Source organism: Colobus angolensis, unplaced genomic scaffold (assembly GCF_000951035.1).
Source record: "Colobus angolensis palliatus isolate OR3802 unplaced genomic scaffold, Cang.pa_1.0 Scaffold5, whole genome shotgun sequence".
Lineage (NCBI taxonomy): Eukaryota > Metazoa > Chordata > Mammalia > Primates > Cercopithecidae > Colobus > Colobus angolensis.
The window spans coordinates 29,583,761-29,600,207 of NW_012118487.1; the positions used below are offsets into that span (position 1 = coordinate 29,583,761).

Here is a 16,447-nt window from a genome sequence, read left to right on the forward strand (position 1 = left end):
GCTGAGGCAGGAGAATGGCGTGAACCTGGGAGGCGGAGCTTGCAGTGAGCTGAGATCCAGCCACTGCACTCCAGCCTGGTCTACAGAGCAAGACTCTGTCTCAAAATAAACAAAAAAAAACAAAAAAAACAAAAAAAAACAAAAGCAATTGTTATGCTTGTAAACATGGCAGGCCAGAGGCCCAGATTGTCCCCCTCTCCACTAAGGTGTCCTCCAGTTAGCCAGGCATAGGCTGCATGGTAGCCCTTTTCCAGGATTCTATAGCCTGGAGTAATTAGTCATGGCAAGCTCTCTCTGCTATATCCCGAAGTCCGGCACCCTGCGGGTCAGCCCCCGAGGGCCATCCAGCTTCCATCTCCCAACACTAAGGTCACTTAGTGTCTCTCATGACAGGCAGAAAACTTAGCATTCCTTGGAGACTTGAAAGGATGTGATGAGCTTCAGAATTTTCAAGAGCTTATCCATCAGTCAGCCCTTCTTCATCCCCAAGCGGATGTGTGGTGGTGTTGTGGTGGACCTTTACTGGGCACTCTGCCGAATAACTAAAGTGGCACTTGTGCTTTAGTCCATTTGGCTATCCCTTTCACCCTGGCATTTCATCAACCAGAAGGAGAAAAAAATAAGACATTGTAAAGCGAGAGAAGCCCCTTATAGGTCTTTCAACTCTCACATCTATTTAGATGCAATTGGAGCCCCACAAAGAATACCAGATCAATTTAAAGCTTAAAATCAGATAGCTACAGGATTTAAGTCAATATTTTAGTAGGTGACAGTTAATAAAAATGTAGATTAGATAAACTACATCTATTACAACCAACAGCAACAAGCTTTTCATGAGTTAAAAGAAAAACTCATGTTGACCCCAGCCCTGGGGCTAACAGGCTTGACAAAACCCTTGACAAAACCCTTTACACCCCATGTGTCAGAAAAAAAAATGGCAGTTGGAGTTTTAACCCAGACTGCAGGGTCCTGGCCAAGGCCAGTGGCCTATCTTGCAAAACAACTAGATAGGGTTTCCAAAGGCTGGCCCCCATGTCTAAGGGCCCTGGCAGCAACAGCCCTGTTAGCACAAGAAGCAGATAAGCTAACTCTTAGGCAAAACCTAAACATAAAGTCCCCCCATGCTGTGGTGACTTTAATAAATACTAAAGGACATCATTAGCCAATGAATGCTAGACTAACTAGATACCAAAGCTTGCTCTATGAAAATCCTCACATAACCATTGAAGTTTACAATACCCTAAACCCCGTCACCTTGCTCCATGTATCAGAGAGCCCAGTTGAACATAACTGTGTAGAGGTATTAGACTCAGTTTATTCTAGTAGGCCCAACCTCTGAGACCAATCTTAAACATCAGTAGACTGGGAGCTGTACCTGGATGACAGCAGCTTCACCAATCCCTGCCAAGTGACTCTGAAGAAGACGACAAGCCCTGCTCTAGTCACACTTGGAGGCTGACTGGTCCACGTACAGCTGAAGCATGAGGAAACTCATTGCAGGACTCATTTTCCTTAAAATTTGAACTTGTACAGTAAGGACTTCAACTGACCTTCCTCAAGCTGAAGGCTATTCCCAGTGTATACATCAAGTCACTGAGGTATGACAAAAGGTTGCTACGGTCCTATTATTTTATGGTTATTATAAGTGTACTGGAACTCTAAAAAAACTTGTTTGCATAATATTATTCTATACAAGGTATGTAGCCTGAGAAATGACCAACCTGATGTGTGCTATGACCCATTTGAGCCTCGCATGACCAGAGTTTTTAAAATAAGATTAAAAACTGAAGACTGGTGAAGGCTCATAAACGATACAAGCAAAGTGTTAGCCAAAACAGAAAAAAAGAGAGGTGCTCAAACAAGTCACCTTAAAATTTGATGCCTGTGCTCTCATTAATAATAATAAGTTAAAAATATGATGTAGTTCTCTTAATTAAGAAAGAGGCTATATGACAGAAAATAAGTACATTTATCATAAATTAAGACTATGTAAAAATAAATGTACATCCTGGTCTTGTGTCATTTAGGCTACTTAAATAAAAAATTAAAAAAAAAATCCTGTCCACCTTCAAAAAAGAGAAATGTGGCCATTCCTGTGCCAGTAGTCAGTGGAACTCCTTAGAACCAGTAATAACTAACCCCCTTAATCCTCGCTGGAAAAAAGGGGAAGGTGTAACCCTAAAAATTGATGAGGCTGGACTGGATCTTCAAGTAAATATTAAAGTTTGAAGAAAAGTTTATAAACGCTCTCCTGAGCCAGTATTTCAAAACTTCTATGATGAACTGAATGTGCCAGTACCAGAAATTCCAGGAAAAACAAGAAATTTGTTTTTGCAATTAGCCGAGCATGTAGCCCAGTCTCGCAATGTCACTTCATGCTATATATGTGGAGAAACTGTAATGGGAGATCAATGACCACAGGAAGCCCAAGAATTAGTACCTACAATTAGCTCAAGACCCAGTTCCTGATAAATTCCTGGCTCAAAAAAAATCACTCTGATAGTTTCTAAGACCTAAAAGCCTCAATCATTAGACAATACTATACAGCAAGAGTGGGGAAGGACTTCACCCTTCCTATAGAAAGATTCAGCTGCCTTAGGCAAAAACTGTATAATAGTACTACAAAAACAGCCACCTAGTACAGTTCAAACCATACTAAGAAAATCCATTTAGTAAATTCTCAAAGTTGCAGACCGCTTAGGCCCACCCAGTATCCCTCTGGGACTGGACAGACCCCACTAGGTTATACTAGATATGTAGACATAAGGCCTATGCTAAGCTACCTGAGCAGTGGACAGGTAGCTGTGTTATAGGCACTATTAAACCATCTTTCTTTCTAATGCCCATAACAACAGGCAAACTCCTAAGCTTCTCTGTCTATGCTTCCCGCGAAAAGTGAAGTGTAGCCATAGATAATTAAAAAGATGATAAACGGCCTCCTGAAAAAATTATATAATATTATAGGCCTGCCAGTTAGGCACAAGATGACTCGTGAGGATACTGGACCCCCATTTACTTGCTCAACCAAATCATATGGTTGCAAGCTGTCTTGAAGATCATCACTAATAAAACTGGTAAAACCTTGACTGTTCTGGCCCGGCAAGAAACTCAGATGAGAAATGCTATCTGTCAAAACAGATTGACTCTTAACTACCTGCTAGCAGCTGAAAGATAATTTTGTAGAAAATTTAACCTTACTAATTGCTGTCTACATACAGATTATCAAGGGCAAGTAGTTAAAGACATAGTTAAAGATATAACAAAACAGGCACATGTGCCCATGCAAGTGTGGCATAGATTTGATCCTGAGGCCATGTTTAGAAATTAGTTCCCAGCACTAAGAGGATTTAAAACTCTTATAATAGGAATTATAATAGTAATAAGAAGCTACTTACTGCTCCTTTGTTTGCTACCTGTACTTCTAAATGATAAAAAGCTTCATCGCTACCTTAGTTCACCAAAACGCTTCAGCACAAATGTACTATATGAATCACTATCAATCTATTGTACAGGAAGACAAAAGTAGCAAAAATAAGAGTGAGAATTCCCACTAATAAAAAGTGAGAGTCCTAAAGGGAGGAAATGAGAGAAGAGAGACAGACCCTCTCATATTGTTTTATATTGTTTTATATTCAGAAAAGGAAAAAGCAGCAAAACTAAAGGCAGGTAGCCCAGCGCCTAGGAACCAGACCCAAAACCAAGGAACCAGACCTGCAACCAGGCCTGGGCCTGCCTGACCTAAGCCTGGTAGTTAAAGATCAACCCCTGGCCTAACCGGTTATGTTATCTATAGATTCCAGACATTGTATGGAAAGGCATTGTAAAAATCCCTGTCTTGTTCTGTTTCATTCTGATTATCGGTGCCTGCAGTCCCCAGTCGCGTACCCCTTGCTTGCTCAATCGATCACGACCCTCTCATGTGAACCCCCTTAGAGTTGTGAGCCCTTGAAAGAGACAGGAATTGCTCACTCGGGGAGCTTGGCTCTTAAGACAGGAGTCTTGCCCAATGCTCTAGGCCAAATAAACCACTTCCTTCTTTAACTTGGTGTCTGAGGAGTTTTGTCTGCGGCTTGTCCTGCTACAACCTTACCATTGAAAGAAAAAATAACAGAAAGCAGCAACAATAGCATCAACAACAAAAAAATGTCCCTACAAAAAACCCCATTCAAGGGTCAGCAGCCTCAAAGATCAAAACTAGACAAACTCATGAAGATGAGAAAGAATTGATGAAAAAATGCCAAAAACCCAAAAGGCCAGAGTGCCTCTTCCCCTCCAAATGATCACAATGCCTCTCCAGCAAGGGTGCAGAATTGGATGGAGGATGAGATGGATGAACTGACAGAAGTAGGCTTCAGAAGATGGGTAATAAAAAACTCTGCTAAGCTAAAGGAGCATGTTCTAATCCAATGCAAAGAAGCCAAGAACCTTGATAAAAGGTTAGGGGAGCTGCTAAGAAGAATAACCAGTTTAGAGAGAAACATAAATGACCCGATGGAGCTGAAAAACATTGCATGAGAACTTCGTGAATCATACACAAGTATCAGTAGCCAAATCAAACAAGCAAAAGAAAGGATAGCAGAGTTTGAAGACCACCTTGCTGAAATAAAGCATGCAGACAAGATTAGAGGAAGAAAGAACGAATAAAGTCTCTAAGAAATATAACACTATATAAAAAGACTGAGCCTATGATTGATTGGAGTACCTGAAAGAGATGGGGAGAATGGAAACGAGCTGGAAAACACACTTCAGGATTTTATCCAGGAGAACTTCCCTAACCCAGCAAGACAGGCCAACATGCAAATTTAGGAAATACAGAACACACCACTAAGATACTCTATAAGAAATCAACCCCAAAACACATACTCATCAGATTCTCCAAGGTCGAAATGAAGGAAAAAATGTTAAGGGCAGCTCAGCTAAGAGAAAGGCCAGATCACCTACAAAGGGAAGCCCATCTGAGTAACAGCAGATCTCTCAGAAGAAACTCCATAAGCCAGAAGAGATTGGGAGCCAATATTCAATATTCTTAAAGAAAAGTATTTTCAATCCAGAACTGCATATCCAGCCAAATGAAACTTCAAAGTGAAGGAGAAATAAAATCCTTTCTAGACAAGCAAATGCTGAGAGATTTTGTTACCACCAGGCCTGCTTTGCAAGAGCTCCTGAAAGAAACACTATATATGGAAAAGAAAAACTGGTACCAGCCACTGCAAAAACACACCAAAATATAAAGACCAATGACACTATGAAGAAACTGCATCAACAAGTGTGCAAAATAACCAGATAGCATCAGGATGACAGGATCAAATTCACACATAACAATATTAACCTTAAATGTAAATGGGATAAATGCCCCAAATAAAAGACACAGACTGGCAAATTGGAGAGAGTCAAGACCTATCAGTGTGTATTCAGGAGACCCATTTCACATGCAAAGACACACAGAGACTTAAAATAAAGGGATGGAGGAAAATTTACCAAGCAAATGGAAAGCAAAAAACAGCAGGGATTGCAATCCTTGTCTCTGACAAAACAGACTTTAAGCCAACAAAGATAAAAAAAGATGAAGGGGATTACATAATGGTAAAGGGAACAATTCAACAAGAAGACCTAACTATTCTAAATATATATTCACCCAATACAGGAGCACCCAGATTCATAAAACAATTTCTTAGAGACCTGCAAAGAGACTTAGACTCCCACACAATAATAATGGGAGGCGTTAACACCCCACTGTCGATAGTAGACAGATCAATAAGACAGAAAATTAATAGGATATTAACAGGGATATTCAGGACTTGAACCCAGTTCTGGATCAAGTGGATTTAATGGACATTTGCAGAACTCTCTACCCTAAATCAACAGAATATACATTCTTCTCAGTGCCACATAGCATTTATTCTAAAATTGATCACATAATTGGAAGTAAAACACTCCTCAGCAAATGTAAAATAAGTGAAATCACAGACAGTCTCTTAGACCACAGTGCAATCAATTAGAACTCAGGATTAAGAAATTCACTAAAAACTAAAAGATTACATGGAAATTGAACAACCTGCTCCTGAATGACTCCTGGGTAAAAAATGAAATTAAGGCAGAAATAAAGAAGTTCTTAGAAATCAATAAGGACAAAGAGACAATGTACCAGAATTTCTGGGACACAGCTAAAGCAGTGTTAAGAGGAAAATTTATAGTACTAAATGCCCACATCAGAAAACTAAAAGATCTCCAATTGACACCCTAACATCACAATTAAAATAGCAACAGAGGCAAGAGCAAACTAATCCAAAAGCTAGCAGAAGACAAAAAATAACTACAATCAGAGCAGAACTGAAGGAGATAGACACACACACACACACACACACACACACGCACACAAACCCCCCAAGAATCAATGAATCCAGGAGCTGTTTTTTTGAAAAAATTAACAAAATATATAGACTGCTAGCTAGACTAACGAAGGAGAAAAGAGAGAAGAATCAAACAGACACAATAAAAAATGATAAACGGGATATCACCATTGACCCCACAGAAATACAAACTACCATCAGAGAATACTATAAACACTTCTGTGCAGGCTGGGTGCAGTGGCTCTCACCTGTAATCCCTGCACTTTGAGGGGGCGCTAAGGAGGGTGGATTACTTGAGGTCAGGAGTTTGAGACCAGCCTGGCCAACATGGTGAAACCCCATCGCTACTAAAAATACAAAAGTTAGCCAGGCATGGTTGCAGGTGCCTGTAATCCCAGCTACTCAGGAGGCTGAGGCAGGAGAATCATTTAACCCAGGAGGCAGAGGTTGCAGTGAGCTGAGATTGCACCACTGCACTCCAACCTGGGCAACAGAGTGAGACTCCATCTCAGAACAAAACAAAACAAACAAAAAACCCCACTTCTATGCAAATAAACTAGAAAAATCTAGAAGAAATTGATAAATTATTGGACTCATACACCCTCTCAAGACTAAACCAGGAAGAAGTTGAATCCCTGAATAAACCAATACCAAGTTCTGAAATTGAGGCAGTAATTAATAGCCTACCAACCAAAAAAAAAAAAAAAAAAAACAATCCCAGGACCAGATGGATTCACAGCCAAATTCTACTAGAGAAATTCTACTAGAGGTACAAAGAGGAGCTGCTACCAATACTTCTGAAACTAGTCCAAACAATTGAAAAGGAAGAACTCTTCATTCACTCATTTTATGAAACCGGCATCATTGTGATACTAAAACCAGGCAGAGACACAGTGAAAAGAGAAAACTTCAGGCCAATATCCCTAATGAACATTGATGTGAAAATCCTAATCCTCAGTACTGGCAAACTGAATCTGAATACTGGCAAACTGAATCCAGCAGCACATCAAAAAACTTATGCACCATGATCAAGTCAGCTTCATCCCTGGAATGCAAGGCTGGTTCCACATATGCAAATCAATATACATCATCTGTCACATAAACAGAACCAAAGACAAAAACCACATGATTATGTCAATAGATGCAGAAAAGACCTTTGATAAAATTCAACATTCCTTCATGTTAAAAACTTTCAATAGACTAGGTGGAACATATCTCAAAATAATAAGAGCTATTTATGACAAACCCACAGCCCATATCATATGGAATGGGCAAAAGCTGGAAGCATTCCCTTTGAAAACTAAGAAGGATTTCTTTGAACAAGACAAGGATGCCCTCTCTCATCACTCCTATTCAACATAGTATTGGAAGTTCCCGCCAGGGCAATCAGGCGAGAGAGAAATAAAGGGTATTCAAATAGGAAGAGAGGAAATCAGATTGTCTCTATTTCCAGATGACATGACTTTATATTTAGAAAAGGCCACCATCTCAGCCCCAAAACCCCTTAAGCTGATAAGTAACTTCAGCAAAGTCTCAGGATACAAAAATCAATGTGCAAAAATCACAAACACTCCTTTACATCAACAATAGACAAGCAGGGAGCCAAATCATGAATGAACTCCCATTAACAATTGCTATAAAGAGAATAAAATACAAGGGAATACAGCTAACAAGGGATGTGAAGGACCTCTTCAAGGAGAACTGCAAACCCCTGCTTAAGAAAATAAGAGAGGACACAAACAAATGGAAAAACATTCCATCCTCACGGACAGGAAGAATTGATATCATGAAAATGTCCATACTGCCCAAAGTAATTTATAGATTCAATGCTATTCCCATCAAACTACCATTGACATTCCTCACAGAATTAGAAAAAAAACTACTTTAAATTTCATATGGAATCAAAGAAGACTCCGTATAGCCAAGACAATCCTAAGCAAAAAGAACAAAGCTAGAGGCATCATGCTACCTGACTTCAAACTATACTACAAGGCTACAGTAACCAAAACAGCATGGTACTGGTACCAAAACAGACATATAGACCAATGGAACAGAACAGAGAACACAGAAACAACACCACACATCTACAACCACCTGATCTTTGACAAACCTGACAAAAACAAGCAATGGGGAATGGATCTTCTATTCAATAAATGGTGCCAGGAAAACTGGCTAGCCATGTGCAGAAAATGGAAACTAGACCCCTTCCTCACACCTTCTACAAAAATTAACTCGAGATGGATTAAAGACTTAAATGTAAAATCCAAAACCATAAAAACCCTAAAAGAAAATCTCGGAAATACCATTCAGAACATAGGCATGGGCAAAGACTTCTTGATGAAGATGCCAAAAGCAATTGCAACAAAAGCCAAAATTGACAAATGGGATCTAATTAAACTAAAGAGTTTCTGCACAGCAAAAGAAACTATCATCAGAGTGAACAGTTGACCTACAGAATGGGGGGAGAAATTTTTTGCAATCTGCCTGTCTAACAAAGGTTTAATATCCAGAATTTACAAGGAACTTAAACAAATTTACAAGAGAAAAACAAATAACTTCATCAAAAAGTGGGCAAAGGATATGAACAGAGACTTCCCCAAAGAAGACATTTGCATGACCAACAAACATGAAGAAAGCTCAACATCACTGATCATTAGAGAAATGCAAATCAAAACTACAATGAGATACCATCTCAGGCCAGTCAGAATGGCAATTATTAAAAAAAATAGAAACAATAGATGCTGGCGAAGCTGTGGAGAAATAGGAATGCTTTTACACTGTTGGTGGGAATATAAATTAGTTCAACCATTGTGGAAGACAGTATGGTGATTCCTCAAGGATCTAGAACCAGAAATACCATTTGACCCAGCCATCCCATTACTGCACATGTATGCTTATCACAGCACTATTTACAATAGCAAAGTCATGAAACCAACCCAAATGCCCATCAGTGATAGACTGGATAAAGAAAGTGTGGTACATATATACCACGGAATACTTTGCAGTCATAAAGAGGAATGAAGTCATGTCCTTTGCAAAGACATGGATGAGGCTGGAAGCCATCATCCTCAGCAAAGTAACATGGGAACAGAAAACCAAACACTGCATGTTCTCACTCATAAGTTGGAGTTAAACAGTGAGAACACATGGACATAGGGAGAGGAACAACACACACCACAGCCTGTTGCTGGGTGGCAGGCAAGGGGAGGGAACTTAAAGGATGGGTCAATAGGTGCAGCAAACCACCATGGTACACGTGTACCTATGTAACAATCCTGCACGTTCTGCACATGTATCTTGGAACTTAAAGTAAAAAAATAAAAAATAAATGAATAAATAAATAAAAGGACACTATACACAAGGCTCTTGATTGTTTTATTTCAAACAAGTGTACAACCCTCCAACAAATCACTCTCTAAGACTTGACAGTTTTCATCTAAAAAATGGGGATATACACTCATCACAGAGCTGTGATGAAAATGAAATGAGAATGCGTACACAATTCTCAGTGTACTTTTGGCACAAAATAAAATCTGAAAACATGTTAGTAAAGAGAAAGCCTTAATTACCAAATGGATGGGTGAGGGGGTACTGAGCATGAAAAAGAAATCAGGACTACACAATGATTTTGAGCCAGTGCAACTAATGCTAGTCATAAGAATAGGTAAATCAGAAAGAAGAGTCCCAGTGAGTTAGATCAAGGGAGTGGGTGGCAGTGAGTAACGAGAAGTTAATCAAATTTATTTTATGTATATGAACATAAAATCGAATAAATCACAAAATAAATTTAAGTCTTTTGGGCTACAGACTTAAAATAACTTGGTGCAGTACATCAGATACAAAGTTCCATGATAAAGTCTATGAATGCTGTCAAAGGCATAGGTAACTTAAAAGGAAACTTGATGTTTTACCCAAGGATTCTTCTTTACATTTTCAAGCTTTCCAGTTTGCCTAGATTTGCAATCCCATACATCACACACTTAGTAAAAATTGTGTGTGTGCATGTGCATTTACACTGACAACTGAAGTCAACAAACATTTACTAAGCATCAGTTATGTGTAAAACACTACATATGAAACTTTGATGGTGATGGTGGGAGGAAGGGTGTATATAGAAAATAATAGGGCTTGTCCTTCAGGAAATCACAGTTCAGGAATAAAGAAGACTGTATAAATAATACAAAGTAGACTCTGATAGTTTCAATAATGGAAGAAGCATAAAAAGTTTTGGTAGTTTAGGGGAAGATTCTAACTAGAGAGAAGAAAATCAAGAAAACCTCACATGGGATGGAACAATCTCAAATGATATTAAATGATGGCCAAGGAGGTTGAGGAAAAGGCCTTCAAGGCTGAGGGAAATGTCTGGAGTATGGTGTAATCCTGGGTCAATGAATGCATAATACAGGAAGAAAGGTGAAACATGTTTAGAAACACTGACTGGATAGATGCACTGTAAGGGACAAGCCAGATTAAGGAGACAGGTTTATTCTGAATTCAGTGGGGAAACATTCAAAGGTTTTAAGGTTTTTAAACAGGACAGTGACATGCCCTGATGTAGGGCAGATATAAGCTATCCATACTGGCAAAAGGAAAGAATGGAACCAGGGAAGCCAGATGTGAGATTTTTTACAACCATATGTATACAAGTGGGTAGGTAGGATGGGACCGAGGGAAAGCAGAGGAAGAACTTGTGAAACATTCCATTTTTTTTTAAAGGATTAGATATAACATATAAAGGGAAAAAAATTAAAGATGACAGGTTTTTAATTTGAATTTAATTGTGGCCTTCTATGGAGACAGAGAACTCAGGAAGAGGAACCAGTTTGCAGGGAAGGGTCCAGTAAGAAAAGTAATTCTGATTGGGAAATGTTGAAGGCAAAGAGAAAGGAACAAATGGTTTAGTGTTTGCGAAGTGCTGACCAGCATCGTTCCCTTCTGTGTGTTATCTCAGATAAGACTGAAAGGAGGTACCTGTGGAGCATGTGCAGAGATGTGTAGTTTGGTCCATAGTTAGAAATAAGGGCTGTGTTTTAGACGTGAAGTCCTTGCCCATGCCTATGTCCTGAATGGTATTACCTAGGTTTTCTTCTAGGGTTTTTATGGTATTAGGTCTAACATTTAAGTCTCTAATCCATCTTGAATTAATTTTCGTATAAGGAGTAAGGAAAGGATCCAGTTTCAGTTTTCTACTTACGTCTAAAACACCAAAAGCAATGGCAACAAAAGCCAAAATTGACTAATGGGATCTAATTAAACTAAAGAGCTTCTGCACAGCAAAAGAAGCTACCATCAGAGTGAACAGGCAACCTACAGAATGGGAGAAAATTTTTGCCATCTACTCATCTGACAAAGGGCTAATATCCAGAACCTACAAAGAACTCAAACAAATTTACAAGAAAAAAAAACAAACAACCCCATCAAAAAGTGGGCAAAGGATATGAACAGACATTTCTCAAAAGAAGACATGCATATAGCCAACAGACATATGAAAAAGTGCTCGTCATCACTGGCCATCAGAGAAATGTAAATCAAAACCACAATGAGATACCATCTCACACCAGTTAGAATGGCGATCATTAAAACGTCAGGAAACAACAAGTGCTGGAAAGGATGTGGAGAAATAGGAAAACTTTTACACTGTTGGTGGGATTGTAAACTAGTTCAACCATTATGGAAAACAGTATGGCGATTCCTCAAGGATCTAGAACTAGAAGTACCATATGACCCAGCCATCCCATTACTGGGTATATACCCAAAGGATTATAAATCATGCTGCTATAAAGACACATGCACACGTATGTTCATTGCGACACTATTCACAATAGCAAAGACTTGGAATCAACCCAAATGTCCACCAGTGACAGACTGGATTAAGAAAATGTGGCACATATACACCATGGAATACTATGCAGCCATAAAAAAGGATGAGTTTGTGTCCTTTGTAGGGACATGGATGAAGCTGGAAACCATCATTCTCAGCAAACTATCACAAGAACAGAAAACCAAACACTGCATGTTCTCACTCATGGGTAGGAACTGAACAATGAGATCACTTGGACTCGGGAAGGGGAACATCACACACTGGGGCCTATTATGGGGAGGTGGGAAGGGGAGGGATTGCATTGGGAGTTATACCTGATGTAAATGACGAGTTGATGGGTGCTGACGAGTTGATGGGTACAGCACACCAACATGGCACAAGTATACATATGTAACAAACCTGCACGTTATGCACATGTACCCTAGAACTTAAAGTATAATAATAATAAAAAAAAAAAAGAAAGAAGGGCTGTGGCTTGAGGAAAGGTGACAGCTAGAAACAATGATTTGGGTTTCCTCACATTGTAAAATAATAGATGAAGCTGTGGAGTAAACATAACCCTCCAGGGAAGGCACGTAAAATGAAAAGACAAAAGAATGGAGAGCAGATCCTTAAAGATAATCCAAATCATATTATTATTATTTGAATTGAAAAGGACATCGGTCTTGTTATAGACCTCTGGCTCCTGGATCTTCAAGGAAGCAAATGTTTAACGGAGTGTCCTGAATATTGTTTCTTGGTATCAGCTTTGCTCTCATCCTTACACACTCTCTCCTGAACCATGGAGCATGGAAGACTGAAAATTACATTTCCCAAACTTTATTGGCAGCTAGATTCTGCCAGTGGGAGGCACTTGCATCATTTGAGAAGATGGGAGAAGACATTATGTTTTGGTGGTGCCTCCAGTAGTTTCAGCAGGAGCAGTCGGTCAGGCAGAGGCAATTCAGCAGTATTGTGTGGGCTTCAGGGTTTTGGGTGACACTGCCTTTCTTCTTCTTATTTAATTGGGTCTTGTAAACAGTTCCCTGTGTTAAATCCTCTCCTATTTAAAATACCTGGAGTGGTTTTGGTATACAGACTGACAGACACTTTGTATATCACATAAAGAAAATGTAAGGCTAGAAATTAACCAACCTTTAAAAATTAGACTGGCCAGGCGCTACGGCTCACGCCTGTAATCCCAGCACTTTGGGAAGCCAAGACGGGCTGATCACGAGGTCAGGAGATCGAGACCATCCTGGCTAACACGGTGAAACCCCGTCTCTACTAAAAATACAAAAAATTAGGCCAGCGTGGTAGCGGGTGCCTGTAGTCCCAGCTACTCGGGAGGCGGAGCTTGCAGTGAGCCGAGATCGCGCCACTGCACTCCAGCTTGAGTGACAGAGCAAGACTCCATCTCTAAAAAACAAAACAAAACAAAACAAAAAAATTAGACTATACAGGGGATAGAAGCAATAATTTTAATTTTAAAAAGAAAAGCAATATCCTAAACAGATGCAACCATATTTCAAGTGTCTTTATATGGACCATGAAGCTCCAAGTTTATTCAGTGAATACCCTTCAGAACAAACTGATTTAACCAAGTTAAAATAATGAAATGACATATTCCAGAAACTCCTCTTAGCAGAGAAACATAGAAGGGAGCCTAGATGCACTACAGGAAGAGTTCTTGAATTTCCTTGCTACAGACCAAGTTCAAATTGAGCTACAGGGTTCCTCAGGTGCACTGCCTAGTGGAACATAAAGCTGGGCAACAAATACCCAACAGGAAAACAGTAATTGAACATAAATGTTATTAATAAAATAATTGTAATGGCAACTAATATGTAGAGCATTAACCATGTAATCAGCACTATATGAAGCACTAAACATATTTTATTTCATTTAACCCTCAAAAGACTTTAAGAGGTTGGTGCTATTATTATCCCTCTTTACAAATGGAGAAACCAAAGCTTGGAGAACTGAAGTTATTTGCCCATGGCCACATAGGTGGAAGTGGTAGAACATGAATAATTGATTTGCAATTTTAGAGAATGTATTTTTCTAAATAAAGAAGAAATGTGGAGGAAAACAATGCCTGATAGACTGGGTAAACTGGCCTTAAATTGTCATTAAGTCAAAACTAAGCCATGCTATGTTACAGTTTTGGTGTGTACAGAAATTGTTTTTGAGAGAGCTATTCAGAGTTAGAATTCTGTGTGAATTGTACGAAATACATAAAATTGCCTCTAACCAAAAAAAGTCAGGAATCTGCTATTTTAGAATAATTTATGTTATTTTTTTTCTCCAATTGGCCTGGGACTGCTCTCTAAGGCAACATTTCAATGACAAAGAGATTGTTCCTGAATGTGGCTGGGGAAAAGCCATCATTGCTGAAGGAAGGCAAATATACTGTTCTTTCCCTGAAGAATAAAAAAGTACTAAAATCTTTCTAGGCAGTACTATCCATTATGTGAAGAACTGACAGGGAATATAAATGGAATCCAGAGGGCAAAGAAGACTAAATTTAAGGTGACCCAGTTCCTGTTAAGTTTTATGGACTGAACACTGCCATATAGAGATTCAAAGACATTTTCACCCTTATTCATAGAGTGCATACAGCTAGACACAGATGCAACCAAACATGGGCATTCAAAAGAGTATGTGCTCTCACAGGTGAAAGAGTGGCTGTCTAGCTAGGTTGAGAAGAGTGAGTGAGGAGACAGGGAAGTGGAAACTAGGTGAGACAGGAAGTGAGTCGTACGTAGAAGAGAGAATCAGTGACTACTCCAGGAGCATCAGGAAGCCAGCAGAACGCTTTTTTTGAATAGCATGCTTTAGTTTGCAAAATATTTCATTCTCATTGATAAGGTATGTGTTATGATTTTCTACATATTACAGATGATAAAACTAAGCTTAAGAGCAGTTAAATGATTTCCAGGTTCTCAGAGTTTTGGAGAGCTAAAGCTGGGGCTCCTGTCCCCCAAATCTGGCACTTTTTGTCCTCTAAAACCAGTCATTGTAAATGAAGAATCTCAGGAATAAACATGTGGATTTTATGAAATGTAGGTGTAAAAAATGTAAACATATAAGGATCCTTAAAAAAGCACTCTCTGTGTTTTAAAGAACAGCAAAATCACTAGAAATGACTGTGTACCTTACTACTGAGAGCCCAGCTCCAATGTAATTTAGCAGCGGATTTGATACTTCTTCTGCATCCAATCCAAACCAGCCAAACCTGAAAATCCAGAAAGTCACATCAAATTAAATATTGTTAAGATGTTTCACTGTAATGTTTAAGGGCATGGACTCGGGGCCAGATTCCTGGTTCAAATCCCAGCTCTCTCACTTATTAGCTGTGACTTTGGGTAAGTTATTTATTTTCACTGTGCCTCAATTTCCAATTTTTTGTTTTTGAGATGAAGGCTTGCTCTGTCACCCAGGCTGGAGTACAGTGGTATGATCTTGGCTCATTGCAACCTCTGCCTCCCGAATTCAATCTATTCTCCTACCTCAGCCTCCCAAGTAGCTGGGACTACAGGTGCCTGTCACCAAGCCTGGCTAATTTTTGTATTTTTAGTAGAGAGAGTTTTGCCGGTCTTGAACTCCTGAAATCAAGCAATCCACCCACCTCAGCCTCCCAAAGTGCTGGGATTACAAGCATTAGCCAACATGCCCAGCTTCCCATGTTTAATATAGGATAATAATTGTACCTACCTTATAAGTTTGTTACAAAGATTAAATGAGTTAGTATACATAACAGTACTTATGAACGTCTCTTTAGTAAGACTAAAAAAGAAGTAGGAAAAAATAGTTCACCTGACTCATGGAAGGTTAATTAATTGGTTACAATATTGTATTGTATACGATATTGTATAGTGTTTGGAGTAGACTTTTTAAAAACTTCTAGGTTAAATATCCCTACTCTGTCATCACCACAGATTCTTTATTTCCTACCTTGACATTGCTGTGATCATCACCAAGAATCACTGAGAACCACCCAGGGGCAAGAGGAAAGGAGAAAAGAAGGAAAAGAAAAAGAAAAAGAAAATAGCAGGAGGTGGGGAATGGGGAAAGGATGGGAGAGAATGTATTGGAAGTTAGTAAGCTGGTTTGTTTTGTTGTTTTGAGGTGGTTATAATGCTTTGAGTGGAAAGGGAGTCCAAAAGGTAAGATGAGAATAACACCCTACATTCTACTCATTTTTCCAAAATTGATTTGAATGTTAATCTTAATGCTGACCAAGAGCACCAGTCTGATAGAACTTTGTGTAATGATGGGACTGTTCTCTATCTTC

At 39.2% G+C, this 16,447-nt stretch overlaps 1 protein-coding gene across 2 annotated transcripts in view; it reads right to left on the reverse strand.

The window, feature by feature from the left end:
• The window catches only part of TMEM144 (transmembrane protein 144), a 57,791-nt gene that overhangs the window by 24,193 nt on the left and 17,151 nt on the right, over positions 1 to 16,447 (reverse strand). For both annotated transcript variants that reach the window (XM_011959714.1, XM_011959713.1), the window contains one exon: positions 15,308 to 15,388. In XM_011959714.1, the coding sequence (XP_011815104.1) occupies positions 15,308 to 15,388 (81 nt within the window). The remainder of the gene's footprint in view (positions 1 to 15,307; positions 15,389 to 16,447) is intronic.